General features: G+C 42.0%; 1 protein-coding gene across 2 annotated transcripts in view; it reads right to left on the bottom strand.

Moving 5' to 3' along the window:
* Window positions 1-25,640, bottom strand: part of STK32B (serine/threonine kinase 32B) — a 254,347-nt gene that overhangs the window by 60,978 nt on the left and 167,729 nt on the right. For both annotated transcript variants that reach the window (XM_073340132.1, XM_073340133.1), the window contains exons 5-6: window positions 13,761-13,798; window positions 4,188-4,277 (exon numbers count right to left, since the gene is read on the bottom strand). In XM_073340132.1, the coding sequence (XP_073196233.1) occupies window positions 4,188-4,277; window positions 13,761-13,798 (128 nt within the window). The remainder of the gene's footprint in view (window positions 1-4,187; window positions 4,278-13,760; window positions 13,799-25,640) is intronic.

Here is a 25,640-nt window from a genome sequence, read left to right as displayed (position 1 = left end):
AGCATGCAGGGAAATGGTGTGAGAGGGCTCCAGGAGCCATTATTATTGTAGTCCACAGGGTAGGACCCCCTAGAGGCTCAGTAAAGTGTTCCAGGAAATGGCAAACTTTAAATGGGGGTTACAATTGCAATGTGTTTTACTTGTGTCTATGCATGAAGATCAATTGAAAACATCAGCTACTGGGGTCAAATGCAGGGAGAGACTGTCCAAGGTAGCTAAAGTTTCAATCTAACATGGCTTTATGAACAAAAACGTTTATTTGTTTTTTTAAATGAATTGGTACATAGTCAGGGCAATCCCTGAAGCAGAGGTGCAGTGTGCTCCTTGGGATCTGCTCCAGTGAATAAGAAGGCACTTATTTTATAGATAAGGAAACAGGCATAGAGAAGTTTAGGGCCAGATTCTGAAACCATCGCATGAAGTTGTACTAAGATAATGGTGCAGAATCAGATGCTAAGGCAATGTCTAGACTGGGAAAATAGGCTGTGTTTTAAAGTGCATTGACTTCAACCAGTATTGACCACAACCAACTAACACATTTTAAAAACACAACTTACCCTGTCTATATTAGGTGCAAAGTCCTGTTTAAAATTATGTTAAAGCATGTTCCCCAACATGTTTTAAAGCATGGGCTCTTCTCCTACTTTAGACCTGGTGTAAGTGACTTGCCCAAAAGTATATAGAAAGTCTGTGGCAGAGCCTGCAAACTTTTTAGAAAATATTGTTGATTCAAATAACTAGCATAAATAAAAACCAAAACTTTGATACCAACGTTGCAATTAATTGTTAGCATTTTGCTAAGGGTTTGATTTTCCTCTGACTTAACCCACATAAATCAGGAGTAAATCAAGTAAACTCAGTGAAGTTACAAAGGCAAAACCAGGACAAGTGAGATCAGGATCAGGCCCTGTCTGTCATAGTGGTGTTTTTTTGAAGCCTCGATGCACATCATAATCTGCAGAGCATCCACACTCCTCACTTCTCACACTGAAACAGATAATTTTAACAGTTCAAAAAGCCCTGCTGGCTATGCAAAAAATTCTTTCTCACATTTACAAATGAATCCAAGGCTTGAAACTCCTCTGACAGGCAGAGTGGAGAAGGCTTTGAACTTGTGGCTTTTGCTGTATTTTGGTACAGTAGGGGAAGATACAGTAGAAAGAAAGCAGGATGATGGAGGGGCTTGATAATCTCTAGTTAAAGGGCTAGATAGCATTTCTATTTTGCCATTTCTTTTGTACTGAGGTTTTTCTGGTGTTTTGTTTTGTTTTTTGGGTGGGGGGTCGGGGAGAGGGAGGAATCAGACTCTATGCTGTGTAATTGAACTAAATTCTGAAAGGAATAGAAAAGAGAGAGGATACCAAAGCTATTTATCTTAATGTTAAATCAAAGACGAGGAGGCAGAATGATAAGGGAATGGGGTAATTAAGAGATTTAGGAAGAATCTCTTTAGATACTGGTGTGGCCAGTCCCTGACCTGGGCACAAGGAGGAAGGGTATATGAAGTAGGCTCTAACCATAATTGCAGCCGTTATTATTATTATTTATTTGTATTACCACATACATTACTGAGTACAAGAAATGCTCCTCGCTAGCATCACTAGCTGCCCTAGAGGGGGATTGAGAGGCATTTTGCTTCCTCCTGCACTGGTCTATGGATTGTGCCAACTATAGGGAGGAGCATATGTTGCTCCTCCTGCATTCTTGGAAATTCCAGGAGACGGTGGCTAGTGCAGGCCACTGGTTTAAATGCACACGCTGGCCCCTAGAGTAGCAGTATGTAGTCAATAAACTCACAGCAGAGCCTTGTGTACTCATCCTTTACTGCAGAATTGTCTTGCAGAATCCAAAGTTATGTTTCTAGCTCTTCCGTGAAGAAACACTTCCAAACATGAACCAAGTATGAACTCAGGAAGTGGGATCTGCCTGAGTGTGCAGACAGACTGAATCAATATTTTTAACCAATTCACTGCAGGTAATTTGAACAGCCAGACAATCTCTTTATTCCACACACCCAGATAATCTGCCACATCATACCAAAGCTAAAACCCCACCTGTCCACTCACCAAATACCCAAACCTCCAGCTTTCCCCGATCACTTATATAACAGTTGTGCATTTTCAATATAAATTTCTGCAGCCCACTGAAGATTAAAAATTTAAGGATATAATAAAATTCATTTAATTAAATATAAAAGAAGATTTGACAGTTATTGTTTTATTTATTTTTACATTTAAATCACTAACCCCCTCTCCCCTCTATTTTTCATTTATCTGAGGCCGCTGAAGGATCTCCAGTATTCAGGAGTCTTGGTGAAGAATTTAAGTAACAATAATTTGTGCATTATAGTGGCATGGCAGCCTCACTATAAGTTAAGGTTGCTTCATAACATCTATTTAAAGACGGATCTTTCTAAATCCTCTAAAATTGACATGCTTAGATGTATTTCTTTGAAAGTTGATGTGCCTTAAGAGGTTGCAGTGTGGAGTTAGTGACCCAAACTTGGAGTCATTTGAGGCACAGGTGCTGGAGCTGTGGTGGGCAACCTGTGGCCTGTGGGCCACACATGGCCCACCAGGGTAATCCACTGGCTGGTCGCCAGACAGTTTGTTTACATTTGCGCGGCTGGCCGCAGCTCCCAGTGGCTGTAGTTCACCAGTCCCAGCCAATAGGACCTGCTGGAAGCGGCGGCCAGCAAGTCCCTGCGGCCCGTGCCGCTTCCCACACCTCCCATTGGCCGGGAATGGCAAACCGCAGCCACTGGGACCTGCAGCCAGCTGTGAAAATGTAAACTAACTGTCTGACGGCCTGCCTGCGGATTACCCTGATGGGCCGCGTGTGGCCCATAGGCCTCAGGTTGCCCACCAGTGTTCTGGAGATATAAGATATAGTTGCAGGGTTTTTTTGTGTGTGTTTGTTTTGGGCTTTTTTTCCCCTCAGAGCTTGAGATCAAACTACTGATGTGGTGTGGCTCACAATAGTCTCAATCAAGTTTTCAATCAAGGTAGTGCATGGCACCCACTAAATCTTTGGAGGACCCAAATTAAAAACAGTATTTAAGAAAGTGTACATTTTTTATACTGTGCATCCATCAATATAGAAAAACAGCTAGAGGAATTCCATCCCCACAATTTTAAAAGGTTTAAACATAACTCTTGTGAGTGCACTAAAATCTGAATGGTTACTCAGATTGTTTTGAAATTCTCCCTCTGGTGGTTGTGGCCTGGAGTCAATCAGTCCTACTCTGGAGGTTTTTAATTCTTCACTTTGGTTTATTTTTAAATATTTACAAGGTGGATCTCAGGTTATGCATGAGTACTTCTCTTAAGCAAAAAAACCCTAAACTCACAATACAAAAGAAATACAGTTCCCTGCCCCATCCCTGGGGCGATGCTTTATTACACTGGCTTCTGGTTGCCAACCCTTCCCCAAACAGAAGTTAACTTGATTATTTCCCCTAAGGGGAGAAGAACAGCCTTCCACCTAGGAAGACCTTTTCTCCCTGCTGCCTTAACCCTGCTGCAGCTTGTTTCTCATCCCTCCCACCTCATTCTCACCAGAAGAGGGTTTTTTAAAAGGTCACCAGCAGCATGGGCAGCAAGTATAATAGCCTGGGAGACACTGTGCCTCCCCAAACAGCCAGGCATGGTTCCGCCCCCGTTCTGCCCCCCCCCCCCCCCGACTCTCCCTTCCTGCTTCCCGCTCCGTTTGGCAGCGACTCCAGTCTCCCTGAGGCTGCGCCACCCGCCCTCCCACCGCTTCGGGGCCGGGGATGCTGTGGCCACAACACCCACCCTCACGGTGCTCTGGGGCTGGGGCTGTCACGCTCATGAGATACTCAGTAAGGCCCCAACTCGTTAAGCACATGAGCATGTGCTTAAAGTGTTTAAAGCTGATATTCCCAAATGGTGGAAACAGGAACAAAACTAGTCATTTATCCATATCTTCAAACTCGGGGGATTCAGATGAAATGAGACGTTGGTTTGAACCAAAGCCACTGCTGAGTAAAAGTTTTGCAAAACCGTACTCGTCCTCTATTTCTGCATCCTTAATGCATTTCCAGTCGCACTAAAGCACAAGTAACAAGTTGCTTAGAGTTATCATACATGCACACCAGAACATCCTTGTTTAGACACACTTCACTGAAATATGCTGTATGTATTTTTACAATGGTCTTTAAAACTTACCCATATAGGGCTTAGTGCCAGCCATAGAGGAAGCTTTTTCTGATCCTTTGACTATAGTCGCTATGTTAAAGTCAGTGATGTGAACATGCCCTGAAATTAAACGAAACAAAGTATAAATAGAACTTAAGACATGCATATGCACATGAATCCTCCCTGCTTCATTGATATTTAGATGCTAATACGAAGAAATGAAATGGAAGATTTGTGCCTCTTAATAAAAACTAAATGGTCTGCCCAGGTAGTTGGAAAATAATGGAATGCAACTGTTGCCACCCAAATGGTGGAATCAACCCTTGTGCTGCTCTTTAGGTATCAGAGGGCTCCACTCTCTTGTTTGTGGAATGGTTCCCAGTGCTGAGCTCCATTTAGTGGTACCCCTGTTCCTGCTTCTACCATGGCTGCTACTGACAACATTTTTTCAGGGGCAGTAGCTTTTGTTCAGGAACAGCCCTAGGTTTTGTGGGGGCTATGTGGAGATATATGGGTACCTCTCCCACCTATAACCAGTCCCCTCCCCAACACCTTCATGTATTTGTGGCACCTGTCTACCTTCAGGTTCTCTTCAGATTATAGTGACCCCTCCATCCTGGTCCTTTTCTGAGTCTCCCCAGGCAGGGAGGAAGCCAGGAAGAAAGAGGCTATACAAGAAAATTCCATTTGTTTCTGATTCAGTAACCATAAGACTCAGACTGGCAGGAGTGCGTGTGAAGTCAGCAGACAGGCACCAAATGACCAGTTATTTGACAGCAGGGTGTAGGACAAAGGGTATGTAGCGGAAGTAGGCAGGTGCTCTCATACTCTCACTCACCATTCTGATTTGAACATAATGAATTGAGTTGGATGGTCCAAGCCTGCCACCATTAAGTTTTTCAGTAGGACAAATCACTGCAGGCTGTGGCTGACTCAGTCCTGTTCATCTGGCTGATGCCTTGGCTCCTACCTTGTGTGCCCCAGCAGACTGTGTGGACATGCCTGTTGACTACTGGTGTCATGCACCATGCTGGGGCAGACAAAATGGAGGGAGAACAAGCCAGAAAGCACAGTTAACATGTAGCTGTGGGAACGGAGGAAGTAGGGAATGCTAACTTTGTAATGGATTTTTGGTGTTAAAACCATGAGAGAGCAAATGAGGATGACAGCACTGTAGTTGGCTGCCAGGCTGGATTGACACACACAGAACACAGTTCTATACTCCCAGAAACCCTATGTGATGGGGTGTGCCTTGCACCTGGAAAAGAATGTGAACCAGTCACTCCTTGATCTGCACAAGCTGGCAACTGACAAGAATGACCCTCATTTGTGTGACTTCATTGAAAGAATTATAACATTCAAAAACCAGTCAGAGAACACTTCAATCTCTCTGGTCACTCGATTACAGACCTAAAAGTTGCAATTCTTCAACAAAAAAACTTCAAAAACAGACTCCAACGAGAGACTGATGAATTGGAATTAATTTGCAAACTGGATACAATTAACTCAGGGTCGAATAAAGACTGGAAGTGGATGTGTCATTACACAAACTAAAACTATTTCCCCTTGTTTATTTCCCCCCCCTACTGTTCTAGTCAACTGCTGGAAATGGCCCACCTTGATTATCACTACAAAAGGTCATCGTCCCCCCGTCCGTCCCCCCCGCTCTCCTGCTGGTAATAGCTTACCTTACCTGATCACTCTTGTTACAGTCTGCATGGTAACACCCATTGTTTCATGTTCTCTGTGTATATAAAATCTCCCCACTGTATTTTCCACTGTATGCAACCGATGAAGTGAGCTGTAGCTCATGAAAGCTTATGCTCAAATAAATTTGTTAGTCTCTACGGTGCCACAAGTACTCCTTTTCTTTTTGCGGATACAGACTAACACGGCTGCTACTCTGAAACCAGTCACTGTAGAGTAACCTGTTACCAAAGTTATCACCACTTTCATTCCTGTATAGTACTAGATTTCTAATATTGCTATCTACTTAATTGAATAGAATAAAACACAAATGAATTATGTTAGGACTCAACTTAAAGCTTCATATTAATTTTCTTTTATAAAGAAAATTTTCCTTGTCAGTGCAAAATTAAAGGCCCTAACCATTGAATCCACAACAGTATTCAGTTGCAGACTGCCCCCAGATGTGTGTGATGCTGAAAGCATTCTAGTGTGTTTGTCAAATAGCATATGATCTAGCCTGATGGTCCAGTGACTGTTTCAAAGCATGATACCTTATCAGTTACCAAGGGTAGAACTGCGGCTGAAATTTTCAGAGCTTCTATTTAAATTAATTGGAATTGAGCACTGAAATCCCCATGTAACTTGGATAATCTGTAGCTGTGCAGTTTTCCAATGTTGTTTAGCATTTTTTCCCCAGCTATCGTAGGGCGTAAGCTCCCAACAGGCCATGGCTGGTCAGGTGCTCAGATGCTTTGGGTAATGTGCACAGTATAAAAAGAAGATTGATGTATTATTGATTTGTATTATAGTAGTGCCTTGGGGCCCCAGTTGTGGATCCGAGTTCCATTGTGCTAGGTACTGTACAAACAGAAAAGTAATGGTCCCTGTCCCAAAGAGCTTGTATAAGATTACACACAAATAAAAACTACATGTTATTAATGTTAAGGTTGCAAAGTCAAGCATTGAGAAGTTAGGAAAATGCCAGAATTAAGGTTACATGTACAACTTTAATTCAGCCTCCTTGTGTATGAATTATGGGACAGTCTTTAATTACATGATTACGCACTATTTTTTCCACAGAACCCCTATCTCATTCAGTGCACAGGATGGACTTCGCTCTGGGGCTGAATCCGAGTTGTATAGTGAAGGAGGCTGTTGTCTGTAGGAACCCTGCATTCATTGGGTGTGTAGTGAATGAGTTGCTCTGAGTTCTGGTACCCAGCACCACACCTAGCCAGTTCATTTCTGGTAGATAAAGACTATGGGAAATGCCTTATTGAAAAAGATAATCATACTTCGTACAACCAGCTTGCCAATCTTGTGGTGCTAATGGCAACAGATATAAGCACTTCAAAATGCACAGTAGAATGAAAAACTACATGGATTGCTGTAGAATAATAGCCTCATTATTTCTTTGGCAGATAAATATTGAGCTCTGTAACTCAAATGATAGCATCACCAGTGATTGTCCCTGTTAGAGTACCAGACTGATGGCCTGTCACAGAATATCTATCACATAATATCCACCCAGACTGATGCAAATATTTGATTTACAATTCAAATTGTCACTCTTATGCTGCATTGTTTTCTCTCTTTCTTTTATTATATTTATTTTTTCATTTAACAAAGCTAAAACTACACCCCACATACTGTACCAGAGGTCTGCACATTTGTGGATATCATGTAGCAGACATGTCTTTTCATAAATTAAGGAGAAAAACCAGGAAGATGTGTTTTTCCTAATTTCTTTACATCTTGCAGTAGATGTACAAAAGCAGTAACACTGTCCATGCATATATATAGCACCTCTCAGCAGGGGATCTCAAGTGCTTATGAACAGCAAGGACTAGTTTTGCCTGGCACTTGTGTAGAGGCCAGACATAAGTGCCTGGGTCAATCTGAGTCCCTGAACTCCCTTCCTTCTCTGCCTCTTCAAAGATGCTAATTGCCTCAGAGGGAGTACGAAGCAGATGAGGACATGTTTCTGTCCCTCTTCTGCATTGGGCTGGTTGCTGGGGGATAGCAGTCTGTATCATCCCAAAGGATGCAGCGCGCACACACTCTCTGTGTGCCAGAAAGCACTTTCCATTCCCCATGTTCCCCCCGGGATGGTGCCACTCTGCTCAGGGCGGTGCCTCAATGGCATGATATGGTCATACATGCTTAAGCTTCACAATACCCCTCTGAGGTACAGAAGTGTTGCCCTGCCTGTTGTTAGGTGAAATTGCCAAGAGATCCACTAGCAGAAAGAGGATAATAGCACAGATCCTTACTGAGTTGATGGACATTCCAAAGTAATTTCTTAAAGTGGACCTGATTATATCAAAAAGATTCAGTGTGTTTGTGGAGTAGTAAAGCGTCTTCTAAGGAGCTCAGGGCAACACTGTTGATCCCGGTACCAAGAGAGGGAGAGGGTGAGGGGAAAATGCTGTTCCAAGGTACACTATTACTAAGAGATAATTCCAAAGAGACTTCATAGTTTCATATATTTTACGGCCATCCGGTGGTCTACTCTGATCTCTTGTACTCTGACCTCCTGTCATAGAATTTCAGCCAATTACTTCCCTACTGGAGCCCAATATCTCGTATCTAAGTAATGCATATCTTCCAGAAAGGTATGCAGTCTGGATTTGAAGACTTCAAGAGATGAAGAATGCACCACTTCTCTTGTTAGTCTCCTCCATTAGTCAAATCAATCTTACCCACAATACTCTATGTATTTTTGCTACAGCCATCACATATAGGAAAAGTAATGAAGGAAAACGTTGACGTGCAAAGTCTAGAATTTTTCATATTGGTTCAAAAAGTTAAGAACACTGTGACCCTTCTCTCTAGCTTCATAACTTCTGTCTATAAATGCCTTCTAGATGACATCTTGAACAAAATTAAGAGGATATTCAGGGTAATTGTGAAAAACATCATCAAACATTGTATCCTGGCACCTATTACAGATCTTAGGTACAATATTTTGTACCAAACAATATATCTATATTGTTTGTTTCTGGATAGTGAGAGCGGCAAAATTGGACAGTGCAAGACAGATCCAAGGTGTAGAAGTAGGTCTGAGAGTGTCTAGCAAAGAAATGATACTTTAACCCAAAATGCATGAGACCATGAAATGATAAAGATGTGGAACATAAGAATGGCCATAGTGGGTCAGACCAAAGGTCCATCTAGCCCAGTATCCTGTCTTCCAACAGTGGCCAACGCCAAGTGCGTCAGAGGGAATGAACAGAACAGGTAATCATCAAGTGATCCTGTCGCCCATTCCCAGCTTCTGGAAAAGATAATTAAAAAGAGGAGAGGACCTTTGATGAAGGCCTATGTGACTAGAAGGGAAGTCATAAACTGTCCCAAAATATACGGATTTCATAGACTTCAAGGCTAGAAGGGACCATTTTGATCATATAGTCCAGGAGTTCTCAAACTTTTGTACTGGGGACCCCTTTCACATAGCAAGCCTCTGAGTGTGATCCCCCCCTTATAAACTAAAAACACTTTTTTATATATTTAATACCATTATAAATGCTGGATGGAAAGCAGGGTTTGGGGTGGAGGCTGACAGCTTGCGACCCCCCCATGTAATAACGTCGCGACCCCCTGAGGGGTCCCGACCCCCAGTTTGAGAACCCTGATCTAGTCCGACCTCCTGTATAAACATGGGCTATAGAACTTCCCCAAAATAATTCCTAGAGCATATCTTTTAGAAAAAAATCCAATCTTGATTTAAAAATTTGCAGTGATGGAGAATCCACTGTGACCCTTGGTAAGTTGTTCCAATGGTTAATTACTCACTGTTAAAAATGTATGCTTTATTTCTAGTCTGAATTTGTCTAGCTTTGACTTCTAACCATTGGGGACTGTGTTATACTTTTCTCTGCTAGACTGAAGAGACCGTCATTAAATATTTGTTTCCCATGTACACACTTATGGATTGTAATCAAGTCACTCCTTAATCTTCTCTTTGTTAAGCTAAATACAGTAAAAGCTGTTTTATACAGCACTTCTCCAACCAGAAAGCTCTATAAACCAGTATTTCTGATCTTCATTGAAAGTCCCGTTTATAGTTTGGTTGGCGTGGGACCGGCAAAGGGTTGGGGCGGGCTCTGGGAAGGAATTTGGGTGTGGGAGCAAGCACGGGAGTGAGTGCAGGGTGCCAGATCCAGGAGCTGCTCACCACGGGTGGCTTCCTACAAGTGTTCATAGAATCATAGAATCATAGAATATCAGGGTTGGAAGGGACCCCAGAAGGTCATCTAGTCCAACCCCCTGCTCAAAGCAGGACCAATTCCCAGTTAAATCATCCCAGCCAGGGCTTTGTCAAGCCTGACCTTAAAAACCTCTGTTGACCTGTCCCAAGTGCTCTTAGGTGGAGGTGTGGCAGGCGGCTCTGCAAGCTGCCTCTGCCGGCAGATGCTACCCCTGAAGCTCCCATTGGCCACTGTTTCCGGCCAATGAGAGCTGCGGAGGCAGCGCTCGGGGTGGGAGCAGCACGCAGAGGACCAAGAAACAATCCCTGCAGGGCCCCACTAGAAACACACCTGCTTGATTATTATGATTCCTTGTTTACAGTTACATGTTGCCACATTTTAATCCACTTAAGATGTGCCACGTCAGTTTGATATCATTATGATTATTAATCAAAATGTTATGCAGTACAAAGTGAAATGCCTTACAGAAGTCTAAGTATAACACTACTAGGTTTATCAACCACACCTGTAAACTCATCAAAAAAAAGGATCAAGCTAGTTTGACAGGATCTATTTTTCTTAAACACATGTGGAGTGGCATTTATTGCATTACCTTCCTTTAATTATTTATTAATTGAGTCCTGCATCAGCCACTCCATTAGCTTGGCCTGAATTGATGTCAGCCTCTGTAATGGGCTACATTCACTGCTGGGGTTGTTATAAGAGCCAAGACCGACACATACACAGAGTTATGATTACTGTCTGCTGCCTTACTAACAACTAAATTATCCAGGCACCCCCTTGTGACTGAGTATGGGGATTAGCTCCACCCAGTCTGATGCTGCCTTCCTTTCGTCGCTTGTGCTGTGGGCCCTGGTGCTCTCTAGGGGTGACCTGTGGCTTGGCCCTCTGGCTGGGTCACTATTTTTCCCTTCCAGGGGTAATAAAGTCTCACCAGCCCAGTTGTACCTGTACCATTCCAGATAGTCTTGCTGTTCAAGACTGTGCCGATTTCCTAGTGGCTGGTAAAGGATCCTGGGCCCACCCACTACTCTGGGATCCTACAATCAGCAGCCAAGGTCTGTACCTTCTCAACCCTTTCTGCCATTTCCCTGGGCCTCCTCGTGCTCTGACAACTTTCATCACCACTCTTCTGAGTAAACCCCTTCCATCAGGGTCAGGATCTCAGTTTTTTTGCTCCCTTCCTCCTCCTGGGTCTCCTCTTTCTCTCCTCACAAGGCCAGAGAATTACTACAGACTTCTACACTACAGCCCCGTTCTGCTCTCACTTCCTGACTTTCTACAAGCTCAGCCTGCCCCAACCCAGCTGGGCTTCATCATCAATTAGTGTCAGTGAAGCCTAAGTCTCCCCTCAGGTGTTTCCTGTAAAGTTAATTGGCCCTTTCTGAGCCACTTTAAACCTATCAGGGTTGGTGTGGTGTGAACACCCTCATCACAGTCTGACAGGCCTATAATTATCTGGGTCATCCTGTTTATCTTTTTTAGATATTGGCACAACATTAGCTTTCTTTTGGTTTTCTGGAACTTCTCCTATGTTCCAATACTTATTGAAAATCAATGTTAATGGTCCAGTGAGCTCCTCAGACAGTTCTTTTAAAGCTCTTGGAAGCAAGTTATCTGAACCTGTTGATTTTAAAATGTCTAACTTTAGTAGTTGCTGTTTAACATCCTCATGAGATATCTCAGGAGGATGTTAAACAGCAGCTAATGGAATGGAAAGAGTGTTTTCATCATATGAGACTATAACATCTATTTTTCCCCAAATACAGAACAGAAGTATTTATGAACACTTCTGCCTTTTCTGCATTATTACTGTTAATTCTACCATTTACATCTAATAATATAGACCAATGCTATTGTCAGGATACTTTCTGTTCCTAATATACTTAAAAAACTCATTCTTATTGTCCTTATCTCTGCTAGCCATAGATTTCTCCTTGTATCCCTTTGCTTCCCTGATCAATTTTCTACAATTATTAGCTTCTGATTTATACTCATTATTATCTACTTCCCTTTATTGCCATTTGGTATATTTATTTGTTATAGTTGCCTTTACTTCCCCTCTAAACCTAGTCAGTTTTTAAACTAATATGCCATCTTCCCCAGTTGTGGCTTTTGGGCATCCCATGAAGTGTTCTTAAACAATTCCCAATTATCATTCACATTCTTCCGATTAAATTCTTCCTCTCAGCTGATGTGGCTCGTAATTGTTTTCAGCTCTGTGAAACTGGCCCTTTCAGGTGCATCAATAAAGAAATTCTAAATAGAAACAAATCTGAGTAGAAATTTTAAAAGTTAAATTCCTTTGCAAAAAAGTTGCCAGCTTCTGTAATCAACATGTTAAAAATAAAAATATAAATAACTGTCCATGGCACAATATGTATCTTTAAGAAGCTTAAGTTTATGCCTCAAAAGTGGCATATGGACTGTCAGGCCCGCTGACAGCAATTCCGGGCCCCAGGTCAGAACAGTCAGTAGGCCCCTAGCCCGTGCAGACCCGGTCCGCCTGACATTTGAGCGGTGCTGCACCTGTGCTGGCTGGTGCCCAGTGAGCTGCCAGCTGCGCTGCTGGGCGCCCTCTTCCGGCACAGCCAGGACTTACACATGCTCACTCGGCTGCCTTCGCCGGCGGTACCATCCCACGTGCGCCTAGGAGCCTTGCCATAGGCAACTAGTGGAAGGGACACAAAGGGGGGCACTAGCTAAGGGGGGGAACACGTGACACCTCCATGTGACCTCTCCCACATGACCTTCCACCTGACTCCTCCCCTCTCCACCCCACCCCATATCCAGCCCGGGGCCCCTGCACTCTCCCTGTCACCTTCTCCCCATCCCACGTTACCTGGGAGGGAGGCTCTGTCCTCCTGCTGTGCCGGCCTGGCTCCTCGCCTGACAGCCAGGCTCCGGAGCCACTCCTGGATGCTGTCCAGTGCAGCACAGCAGCTGCTGGGAGAGCGCCTGGCTGCAGCAGCAGGCCGCTCCCCAGGCTCAGCTTCTGGTGACAGTGGCTGAGTGAGCCGGAGCCCCCATACCCTCTCCAGCATGCTCAGAGTTGGCTCCTGTCCCCAGACATGAGGACTAAAACTTCCTTATATTTTTAAACTAAAGTAGAGATTTCCACATAATTACAGAATTTCAGGAACTGAGGTTTTAAAAATAAACAAACCCAGAACATTAAGTGTCGTCAGATTTGCAATCAAAAGACTTGAGAAGACTGGAAATAGAAGCAGATGAGATTGCCATTTTGAATGGCCTGCCAGTCTCATACCAGAAATTGCTAACGCACAAATCCAAGCTGTATGTGAGTTTATAACACATAGTCGTCCCAGTTAGTTATCAAAGCTCGAACATCCAGCCTGTGTCTTCTATACAATGAGAGAGAAATGCTGCAAAACTGAAGATCTAATTTGTATGACAATAGGTAACGCTACAATCTTCATAGAATGACATATGGGAAAGAATACATGAGGGAATATGTGAATGTTAATTGTTTGGGTGGAGTCCACCCACATGGCTGAAGAGCACTCTACTTGGAGCCTATCAAGACAGCTGACAAACCTGACAGACAAGTTGCTGCAGAGAAAGACCAGACTTGGCACATGAACCCAGTCTCTCAGATAAACTCACGCAGCACTCATCACAGAGCCACTGGGACAGCCCATGACATTAAAATGTTGGGAATAAAATAACGGTAGGAACTCACCGTGCTCATCCAGCAGTATGTTGTCAGGTTTGATATCTCTGTAAAATAAGAAACGGAAGTGCATTATATACAGTACTGAACAGACGTGTGCAAATTCAGAAGTGTTTCTCTTCTGTGCAGGAGAGCTGGGTCAGTAAAACTATTACACTTCCGAAGGAAACCACACATTACCCAAAGGCAAACGATTCTATTGATGTCCTTTTACTGACCTGAGAAAATGTGCATGGTGAGCAGATTCAGTTCGCTTCCATTCGACATGGCTTTATATCCACATGGCTAGCACCGAAACAGGTAGCTTTTAGAGATCACATGAATTATTCCTTGTAACAGGGGGCAGGGAGAGGGGCCGATTTGCAGCTGGAGGTGCCTGTTTGTCTTGGGGAGTCTTTGTTTGACAGACCTGAGCAAGGAGGACATGGACAGGGCACTAATAGGGGACATGGATGACCCCTCCACCCGTCCCACTCTCCACTAATCTCCCATGTCCCCCCACATTGCCACACAGTCCTGCTAACCACCCCTTGCCACCACTCCCCATAACTCCTCACATGGCCACCTACTCCATGGAGCAGTAGGTGAGTGGGGATTTGGGTGTTATTAAGGGGGGCACGGTTGTGTGTGCGGAATCCTGGGATGAAAGGGACTGTGACAGTGCTGGGGGGCAGGGTCCCAGTGGCTCTGCACCAAGGCATTGGCACTTGCAAGGCTCCCCTAAACTGCTGCCTCCGGTTTGGAGGGCATGGAAACAGCATGGCCATGGTCTGGAGTCTTAATATGCTGATGCCCACGCAGAAAGATGCTAAACTCCCCATCATCCCACCTTGAAGTCAAGATGACTTGGACTGAAGTTTCTATTAATCTCATGAAAGCAGCCATTACAAACTCTCAAACTGAGCAGGAGAACTTATCTATAATTTATGAACTAGTTTTACTTGATAAATAATAAAAACCTTGATACATGAGTTTCCATTTACCCAAGGGACAACTTGATTACTCCAAGTTAAATACTTATCAGGAAATATAAACTGGATTATAACAAGCCTGTAAATGACTTTAAAATATGCTAATGTGTACTTAGATTTCACTAATAAGTTTCAACCTAGGTGCCTAGAAATAAATTGAGTCAATAAGTGGTTAAAAGTGGTGAAACTGGAAAATTTGTTACACTAGTTCAGAACACTACTTTTTAAATGAAACTGTACACAGCAAAAAGACAGTGGCAGCAATTATACCCTAGAAATTTTCACATAACATGATTTGTAATATCATGCAAAATTGACAGCTTTTCAGACAAGAGAAAGAAGCTTGATGGCTGAGTTAAGAGTTATAAGATACAAAGTTTTAATTGCTTTAACATTTGGTAAGAATCCTAAGAACTCATAAGTAAATTAAAACTATGACTGCAAGTTAGCTGTGGTAGTAACAATGGTGAATTTCAGGAAAAATCAGAAATAGCTTTGAAACATTCAGTGCATACTTGGGGATAATGTGCATGTGTAAAAGGTCCGGCTGTAAATTACTGTCTGGAAAGGCCATTTAGAATTTATATTTCCAAGTTTCTAACTTTAGACTTGTTTTTGATTGAACTGTCACAATCAACTCCATAAAATTTTGTTTTGTATAACTCGATTGGCAAATCAGTAAAAACCTGTTTTAAGGATCTACAGTTTCAATGAAATCAAATATACCCAATGGAGTCCCATCTATGAATGCAAGGCATGCACTGCATGCCTGACCTGCTGTGCATTGTCCAACTTTCACCAGTGGGCCAAATCTGATTTGCTGGATGATTCTGTCCAGACCATGAGGACACCATTTTGTAGAACAAATCTCCGCACAGCGTGACCTCACATGCAGTGTATGTGCGAGTTCGTGCTGCACGGAGGATGCCATTTTGGACCACCCACGGTATACAAGTGAGCTGGTGTGTGCCTTAGTAAAATTGTCACAGCACGCCATTGGATATACCCATTAGTATCAAAATTGCCTCCACAGAATGGTACACAATCTGAATAAATTTACCACTTTGTGACTTCTAGATAAACTTAAGCCTCCTGGGGCAGATCCTCAACTGCTGTAAATTGTCATAGCTTTGGTGATTTCAGTGAACATACAACAATATACACAGACTGAGGATCTGTTTCTTCAGGTAATTTACTTAAACTTTGTCTCTGCTGTCACACAACCATTTTTATATTACTTTTTCTAATTTATTATTCATCCTCATATTTTGTTAATCAATATATATATACACATTAATTCTCAAGACTTGGCTTTAGTTTAAGATACCCAAAATTCAACAAATTCAAAAGAAACATGGAATAGGTAACAGATCAATTAACATTATTTAGACAGTATATGCTGTTATAATATTTACCCAAACATTCTCACAGTCTGCTATATTTTCATATTTACAGCCTGATCCTGCACTTCTCAAGTGAGTAAAGATAGTTCTGCTTAGGTCTTTGCAGGCTACAGCCTTTTATTTAATAATGAAGCAGGGCTTAATAGCATTTGTGATATAATTTAAAAGATCTTAAGCTGTATTTCTTGAAATGAGAAATCAGTTAAGGGCTTGATCCTGCTTCTATTGAGATAACTGGAAAAACTCAACATGGCTTCAGTGGGAGTAAGATTGGATCAGATTTTTATAAAGTTAATAAAATGGTAATTCTGCTTCATAATCTATGCTAGTTTTTCATGACAATGCAAAAAGGCACCCAAGAGTTTAGTTATCATAAACTCAATCCTTTTTAAATTTCAGATTTTGTGAATTTTAAGAATGAGATAAATATCAGAAATGGTTTATAAGCATTAAATACTTATGTAAACATAAAATATTACATTAAAAGAAATTGGATCTAGTCTGGCAAATCCAATGTTCACGCTGTATATTGCCTGACAACAGATGTGTTCTACTTGGTGAATGTATCTGTAATGTTCTGAAGCGGTCAAATGATAAAATTAGATCTATGCTAATCTACCTAAGACAAATTCAGTGAGTGGTTTACACATGATACCCACAGATCCACATATACTGTAGACAAGTGTTTTTCTCCACCTGGGGGAACTACTATAATTCCTGCTCCATTTATTTTGTTCTTTTGATTCGGAGGCAAGGCAGGGTGTGGCTACAGTTTAGGGGCAGGTTACCCTGGGTTATGTCTTATTCTGGAAAGCAAGCTCATCAGTCAAAACCTGAGGAACTGTGATACATACATACCACTGCTTTGTCTGGAAAGAAATGCATTTAAAGCAAGTACAAGTCAGGAGCTAGCCAAAACCACTAGAAAAACATGCAGTTATTGTTATTGGGTACTCAGTACCTGGAACATTTACCTCCAACAGACCAAAGTGAACCAGTCTCTTGAAAAATAAATGGCCTGGTCAAAAATATCTAAATGTATGAATAAAGCATAGTGCAATGCATGAAAATGTTCAAAAGTGAGACAAGCCATTTGATTAGGCAGCATCAATTTGGACATGTTAATTTATATGAAAAATCTATTTGTTATGATAGAAAGTATTTTGGATCTTAGCATGCATGTTCAAATAGCAGTATGTGAAATTTTGTGCATTAACTTCAAGGTTTTTTGTCTATTATGAATATCCATACAAATGAACTGAAGCCATCAAATCAGGATCCAGAACCCCTGATTCAAGCTCACAATAGAAATTCCATTACACCTGCAAAAAGCACACTAAGACAGACATTGAACAGTGCCTATTCCTTGTGCTGCTTTCAAACCATTTGCTGTGTAGTGATTAGCAGTGCTACAGTATTCACCAGTTTCCATAAGAGGGGAAGTTCCTTCCATCTACCATCTTTGCTTAGTGTGAATTGATTATGAGTCAGCATGTCCTTGTAAGGAGCAGATTGATCCTAGCAGCTCAATTGTCATAATCATGTATAGGACAGAAAAAAGAGGTATGTGTGTAAACTTTTCTTGCTTACCATTGCCTGTAAAACCATTTCTGCCTCCCTTTGTTCTCGATATTAGAGTGTGTCAGACTGGTGCTGCCTACAGAATATAAATACAATTGAAATAGAAAATACCCCACCAAGATTCCAAATAAGAAATTAACTTCTGCTATGAAATCCAGAGCGAGTGGAATCCCCATTGTGAAGATGTTCACTGTGTAGAGACCATACCATGTTGCTCATAGTATACTGATCAAGCTCAGCCAAGGCACGATTCAAAGCCCACTGAAGCCAGTGGAATAGCTCAAGCTGACCTTGAGGGGCTTAGCTTCACGCCCTGAATGTCTCCACTGCTCTTTCCTTTCTCTTATCTTCTTTCTATGGCTCACGTTGGAGAGTGGGGTAGAAGCTGGCTTTTACACCAGGAAGTCAGCAGCTGACAGGAGCAGAACAATTGGATTTACAATCCAAAATCTAGGGCACTGGAAAGCATGCATTCAAATAAGCAAAGTTAAAATAACAACAACACATAGTGCATTGTGGTCTGTGTGAAGCCTAGTTTTGAATCTCTGCCCTTGTCTCTTACTTATTGGCCTGGAAGGATGGCAAAGGCAGCATGCTGAACCAGTGAGGAGTGGGAAGGCAGATGGAATGTTGTCTTTTCCCCTTTAAAAACATAAGAACAGCCATAGTGGGTCAGACCAAAGGTCCATTCCGCCCAGTATCCTGTCTTCTGACAATGGCCAATACCAGGTGCCCTGGAGTGAATGAACAGAATAGGTGATCATCAAGTGATCCATCCGCTGTTGCCCATTCCCAGCTTCTGGCAAAACTGAGGCTAGGGTTTTTAGCTGAAAGAAGATTATGGCAGGAATCAAGGAAAATAGATAGATATAATGTTCTTGGACTTCAACAAGTTTAAAGTCTCTCCCAGTAGGCTATGAAGGATACTAACTAGTCATAAAATGAGAGGCTACGTTCTGGTGTGGACTAGATTAACTGGCAGAAATAAAAGTAGGACTAAGTGGCAAATCTTCAATGTACAAAGAAGATAATTGTGAAGTGCTCCAAAGACCTGTATTGGGATTACCATTGCATAACTTCCTAACTGTCAGGGTGGTTAAGCACCGGAATAAATTGTCTAGGAAGGTCGTAGAATCTCCATCATCAGAGATTTTTAAGAGCAGGTTAGACAAACACCTGTCAGGGATGGTCTAGATAATACTTAATACTGCCATGAGTGCAGGGAACTGGACTAGATGACCTCTCGAGCCCTTCCAGTCCTATGATTCTATGATAATATTTATTAATGATCTGAACTGATAAGATTTCCAGATGATTTAATCTAGAGAGGACTGTGAGGAACTTCAGAAGGACCTAGCAAAGATTGGTGATTGGGCAATACAGTGGCAGATTGTAATGAGGGAAACTCACCTCTTGAATGCCTCCTGCTGGTGTGTGTGGTACTGCAGTCCTTTTCCTGCTCCTGGTGCCCCTGTAGGCTGTCAACCTTGCTTAGTGGGTCTTCAGTGGCTCAGCCTTTCAGCTGGGTCACACAATCAAAATGATCTCCTTCTGGGGTAGCAAACAGTCAGAAATAACCTGTCTATCTGCCCTCAACAGGGTCTTCAGCCCCAGCTCTGGGCCCTTTAAATTCAGCCTTTTGCTTGGGCTTCCAAAAGAACCTTTGTCCCCTTCTTGGGGCTTACAACACTTCACTAGTGGGGGAACCTGGAACTGCCCACTACTCCATGTTCCAACCCAGGGACCCTATACACAGCAGTCACGTACCGCTCACTTTGATTCGTTGCTGCTATTTCCCTGGCCCTTTTCTCAACTCATACCTCACCTCAGTGTTAAAGTCCTCAGGTCCTCTCTCAGTCAAATGCAGCCAGAACAAAACTCTGGCTATCCCTGAGGTTCCTTTGGCCAGACAGGAACACCCTTCCTTGCCCCTCTGGTCTCAGCCAGGAACTGAACTGCTGAGGCCCTGCAGCAACTCTTATCTGAGCCTGCTGGGCTTTGATTGGCCTCTCTAGGCAGGCCAGGAAGGCCCACCCTTTTTACTCCTTTTTTAGGGCAGGTGTAATAGGACCGTGAACTCTCCTGTAGGGAGCTGGAAAGACCAGGTACACCTTACAGAAGAAATTGAGAGTAGACAATTCAAGATAAAACACATTGGAAGGATCAGTTTGAACTACTCATACACATTAATGGTTTCTAAATGAATCATTCTAGAGAGAGACCTGGTGTCACTGTGTGCAGCTAAATGAAAATATCTGCTTATTTGCCTGCCATTACATAGTGAGCCAGGTTGCATTAAAAAAGGGATAATGAATAATATTGAAAAATTTTAATGCCATAATATAAATCAAATGGCATGATATAAATATAAATATGTATATTATAATATCTAATATTATATATAATAAATATAAATATAAATATGTAATAGTATGATACAAATATAAATCAAATGGTATGAGTTCATCTCATCCCCAAAAGGACATGAAAGAAATAGAGAAGGTCCAGAGAAGGGCAAAGCATATAGATCCATGGGAAGTACTTGCCCATGAGAAGACATTAAACAGACTAGGTCTATTTAATTTACACAAGAGATTTGTAAAAGGCAACATGATGGGGCAAATAAAATAATACATGGTACAGAGCAGGTCAATAGCGCACTCCTGTTTATTTTTATAATTCAAGGACACGGTGATAGCAAATGGAATTGAAAGAAAACACATTTTATATACAAGGATGTAAATATTTTTGCACATTTTTAATTAACCTGTGAAACTCACTGCCACAAGACATAATTGAGACAAAGGCTCATTAAGATTAAGAAAAGGGTCAGACATTTCCACGAGTAATAGGAATATCAGCTAGAGTTCCATTAGCTAAGATAAATATAAGCACCTTAGGAAAGCACTTCTACAATCAGCACAGCTGCTGGCTCTTCTTAGTTTGTTGAAACCCATTACTAATAATGTTGTTATTCAGCCTGAGGGAACTGAAGAACTAACACTGGCCATCTGTTTTTTCCTGCTTTCATATTCCGCAGCAACCACGCAATTACCACAGTCTTGGTTGTTGCCATTTTCCACTTTGTTTGTAATTTCCTACTCATGCCATAATTTCCCTTCTACTTTGTCCAAGTACTTTTTTCTAGAGAACAGAATTATTTTAGGTGGTAGCTGTCCCTCGTCAACCTAAGCTATTTTCTGATATTCCTGGAGAAGATCTTCACACCTGCATTTACAAACAGTTCAGACTGTCCATTATCTCATGTTTAAGGATTGCCATCCCTTTCCTGGGCTCCAGCAAAAATCCAGGATATATTATTTTAATTTCCTGTCTGATGATCTCCCATTCTTTTCCCTGGACTTCCTCAAGATTTCCTCAATGATATTTCCAGTCTCCCAAGCTTTGGAATCTAGGTGATCCCCATAGAGATGTGTCGAAGCAAGTTCAAATTGTATCTGACAGATGTTTTACCGGCACATGTTACTATAGCATCAAATTCTAAAGACTTATACTATGATTATGTCAGCACTGCTAGCACAAACCTCGGTTTTTCTGGTGATTAGATATTAGCTTTGAATGGACAATGAAAGCCAGTGGTGGGATTCAGCTTTTCACTGATCTGGGGCAGACTTACAAAGCAAACTCCTGTGTACACAATATTATGAAACAAAGTCTTCGTCCTTATGAGTCATTTAGAATCACATCTTCAAAAATGGACTTTAATTTTAAGTGTCTCCATTATGGTTACCCAAGTTAAGGCACTTACAAGCCTGACTTTCAAGGGCGATAAGCCCCTACTATTCCAACTAAAGACAATGGGAACTGTGGTTTCTCAGTATCTCTGGTTGTCTCAGGTTGGAAGCTCAAAACTGAAGGGCCTATAATTAAAGGCAAGTTTTGAAAATTTGGCTATAAGTTCCCAAGGCCACAGCTGGAGTCTGCAGGAACCAGAATTAGAATTCATGAATTCCTTATCTGTGGATGTGTATCCAAACCACTAGGCCACACTTCTAACAACAGCTTCCCTCTGGCAAGTTTCTTTTCTCAGGTCATTCTAGAATGCTGCTTTTGTTCAAAGGGCAAAGTCTAACATGCTAGTAGGGAGACAGCATATGCTCTATGCAGACTCCCCCTGGAGGTCAGCCTGAGTATCCAGGCCTGGTTGGGTCTTGGTTGGTGAGTGGAAAGCAAAGGGAGAGGGCCCTTTCACCATACACCTGGCCAGAGTTGCTCCGTGAAACCTACTCTTGCCCAGTGATTGGAGTAGGCTCTACAGCCCTCTATGCAAACCCCTTGCAGCGAGGGGAAGGCAGGAGCCACTCAGTTATAGATTCCCATTGGCCTGCTCACACACTGCATCCTGTGCACTCAGAGCTGAGTTCCACACTGCACACAAGGTCCTTACCCTGCCTGCACAAGTCTATTGGTTCCAGTCCCCACACTCACCCAATGGAACTGCACTGGCTTGTTCCCAAGCAGCCTGTGCACTTGTAGAAGAGGGGGCTGGGTTTGCACCTAAAGAATAATCAAAAATAGTTTCATCAAAGGAATTTAGATTAAAAATTGAACTTTCATTTTGAAGATGATTTTTGGTATTCTTAGAGCAGATGATCGCTGCCTGTAACGTAATTGTTTGGCCTCCCACCCAACCCCAACTCCCAATTGCTAAAATTTACAAGCTTGTTACTTGAAATAGCAAGACACCATCTATGGAATTTTTGATGGATGAACTTTTCAGAATGGTTTTTCTCAAGCAGGCTCACTGTGTTTGTTCAGCTCCTACAGCGACCTGACACGAAAGACAGGTCTTCACTACCCGAAGTGATTGAGCTATCGGGGATTGATTTATCGCATCTCATCTAGACACAATAAGTCGATGCCCGAATGCACTCCCTATCGACTCCGGAACTCCAGCTCATGAGAGCCGGAAGCAGAGTTGACGGGGGAGCAGCAGCGGTCGACTCGCCGCCATCCTCACGGCCTTGTAAGTTGACCTAAGATACGTTATTCGCGTTGCTGAAGTTGCGTATCTTAGGTCGACCTCCCCCCCCTCCACTGTAGACCAGGGCTATGTGGCCTTAAGCTTTACACAATAAGGGCCTGATCCAAAGCACATTGAAGTTAATGGAAAGGCTCCTACTGGCTTTAGCAGGCATTGTTTCAGCCTAACCAAGCTCTAACTGGTATGTTCATGGCGTACACACAGAACAGTTAGGGAAAAACATTAATACTCCTGCTGAAAGGCTGCAGCATAACACCTCTTTATTTCTTAAAATTCAGAATGATTAACACACAAGAACCCCAAAACAGAGAAAAACAAAAGCAGGCTGCTCCCTCAATCAAAGATTCACAATTCATCCCACATTACTCTAGGGTAGCTGCCTGCTGCTAGGCTTCCTCAGAGAGCCCCCAGCTGGCGAGCTATTAGAATTTAAAATCATAGATCACAATTTTAACACAATTTTCAATAAACAACAGTAGCTATTTTTTTTTAGTGCTGACATGTAATTAATGAAAATAAACCCATGCTACTAATTTAACAAATGTGTCATATGGGACAAACAGAGAAAAATCAGGACAGAATTCACTGTACATTAAAAGTACAGTCAAATCTCTATTTTCTTAGTTATAAAGCTAATCGCTTATATTAATATTTTCCTTTTTCAGCAGAAGTAGTCCATGGAAGTAATTCTTATTATGTCACCTAGGAGAAAGACAGGTACAAAATGAAAGAGAAACAACGCTTCAACAACCTTTTAATCTGTAAGGTGCCTCACAATCTTTTTGTCAGAACCTATATGTTTCCAGTTTGTTAAAATATTCCCCATAGCAATGGCCAATCATGCGCACAAATTGTAGTCTAGGATATGGAGAACACTGTACAAAGAGCAGCTGTCTGGAATGAATAATAGTACAAGATGATGTCTGGAAGTTAGCTGCTACCATTAAAAAAACAAAAGCACAGGTAAAAAAAATAAATTATGGATGATAAATTCAAGCCATGCAAGGACAATTCAAATAACCTGATCCCCTGGTGAGTATCTGAGCAATTCAAAAAATAAATTATTCCAGATTAGTTCTTCTCTACCAGTTTGATGCAGCACACAAAATACCTGACTGGATCTTTTTAATATTTTACACTCAGTTACACCAAAGATATATTGCACATTCACCTGCCATAGCATAAAGGGCTAATTTGATGTGTGTAGTTCAGGACAAGTTTAATAAAGATTAATATTACCTGTGTGACATTTCTTAACAATCATAAAATAATAGCAATGAGTTGGGAAATGGAAGTTCCAGCTAGAGAACGTTCAGTTCACATGAGATTTACCATTACCTGAGAGCACTGAGGTAATCCCCACCAGGCGGGGAACTATGGGGTGGTGTTAAACTGGTTTCTACTGACTTCAGAAAGGACTACGAATGGGTTTTGATGTTCACATTTGGGTTCAGGGGCTTGGCACTGTGCTTTGCTTCTATTTGGTATAGATATTCAGAAATAACAGGATTTTAAAATCACACATCCGAGGAAAGCAGATTACAAAATGCAGTGTGGGTCTGACATTCTATATCTGGTAAAGCCTGAGATGTGGTATACATCACTATTCACAGGCTATACTAAAGCTAAGACAGGACTTTAGCCAGATGGTATTGTCTCTGGATGGGAAGCACAGTAAGGGCCCAGTGGTGATGAGTGAACTCAGCTGTATTGAGAAAGCATTGCACTGCCAGGGTTCCATCCCCAGCACGGATCTGCCTGTAGAACACACTACAGTGAAAACTACTATGTTCCTTTCCTTTGCACCAGGTAGTTCAATCACCTTTTTCTCACTCCTGCCCCCCACAACATTCTTCCCAGCAACTAGAACTGCCCAATGGCATTAATCAAGCAGCACAGCAAAAGTATTAAATAAAAAGTGCTACAGCCCACACCCTAGACAGCAAGTGTGAAAAATCAGGACGGAGGGGGGGCGGAGGGGGGGGTTATAGGAGCCTATATAAGAAAAAGACCCAAAAATCAGGACTGTCCCTATAAAATTGGGACATCTTGTCACCCTGCCACACCCTATCTGAGTGGAAATCGCCACCACTGCAGCCCAACCAGATCTCTGACTGGCAGTCCGTGTTCCCACTATATTAATCCTGCTCATTACTGACTGCCAAAGGCTGTCCCTCCATAACTAAATCCTTCAGAGCCATCAATTTCTGTATTAATTAAAAGGAGTACTTGTGGCACCTTAGAGACTAGCTCATGAAAGCTTATGCTCAAATAAATTGGTTAGTCTCTAAGGTGCCACAAGTACTCCTTTTCTTTTTGTGAATACAGACTAACACGGCTGTTACTCTGAAACTGTATTAATTAATGGTATGATAGGATGATGTGTCCCTTTAAGGCCACCATAGTGTTGAATCCTGATAACTTCAGCAGAGCTGGAAATGATGTGTCCCTTTAAGGCTACCATTGCTAGATCTTTGTCTGCAAAGAAAGAGCTTTTACTTGTAGGGGGCTGGGTGTATGTGAGTATGTATCTGGTTGTACTTCCACAAGATAATCCGTGTGGTACCCAAATAAACTTAACATTTAGGTTCTGAAACAGACTTTAAAACAGGAGGAAACAAAGGGAGAAGTTAGTAATCCAATCCCTGGTACCTTTATGGATTAGTTCCAATGTAGGTCTATTTTAATTATATCGACAACCAGAGGCAAGTGCTACAGATGATTAACTGTAGGATAGCCTTCTGATGAACTGAGCTATTTATCCTGCAGAACATGTTTTTAAAATATTTTTCTCTCCAATGAGCTGAAAATCCTAGCACAGTTGATATCCATTAATTCTGCTTGAATTTTTTTTTAAAAGGACTATTTTGCACCATGGTATCCACACATAAGTTTATCATTTAAGACGCAAAGGATGCAAGAACTTGCT

The sequence above is a fragment of the Lepidochelys kempii genome, chromosome 4 (assembly GCF_965140265.1).
Source record: "Lepidochelys kempii isolate rLepKem1 chromosome 4, rLepKem1.hap2, whole genome shotgun sequence".
Lineage (NCBI taxonomy): Eukaryota > Metazoa > Chordata > Testudines > Cheloniidae > Lepidochelys > Lepidochelys kempii.
The sequence above is the reverse complement of the archived record's forward strand: the minus strand, read 5'-3'. Positions and strand labels throughout refer to the sequence as shown.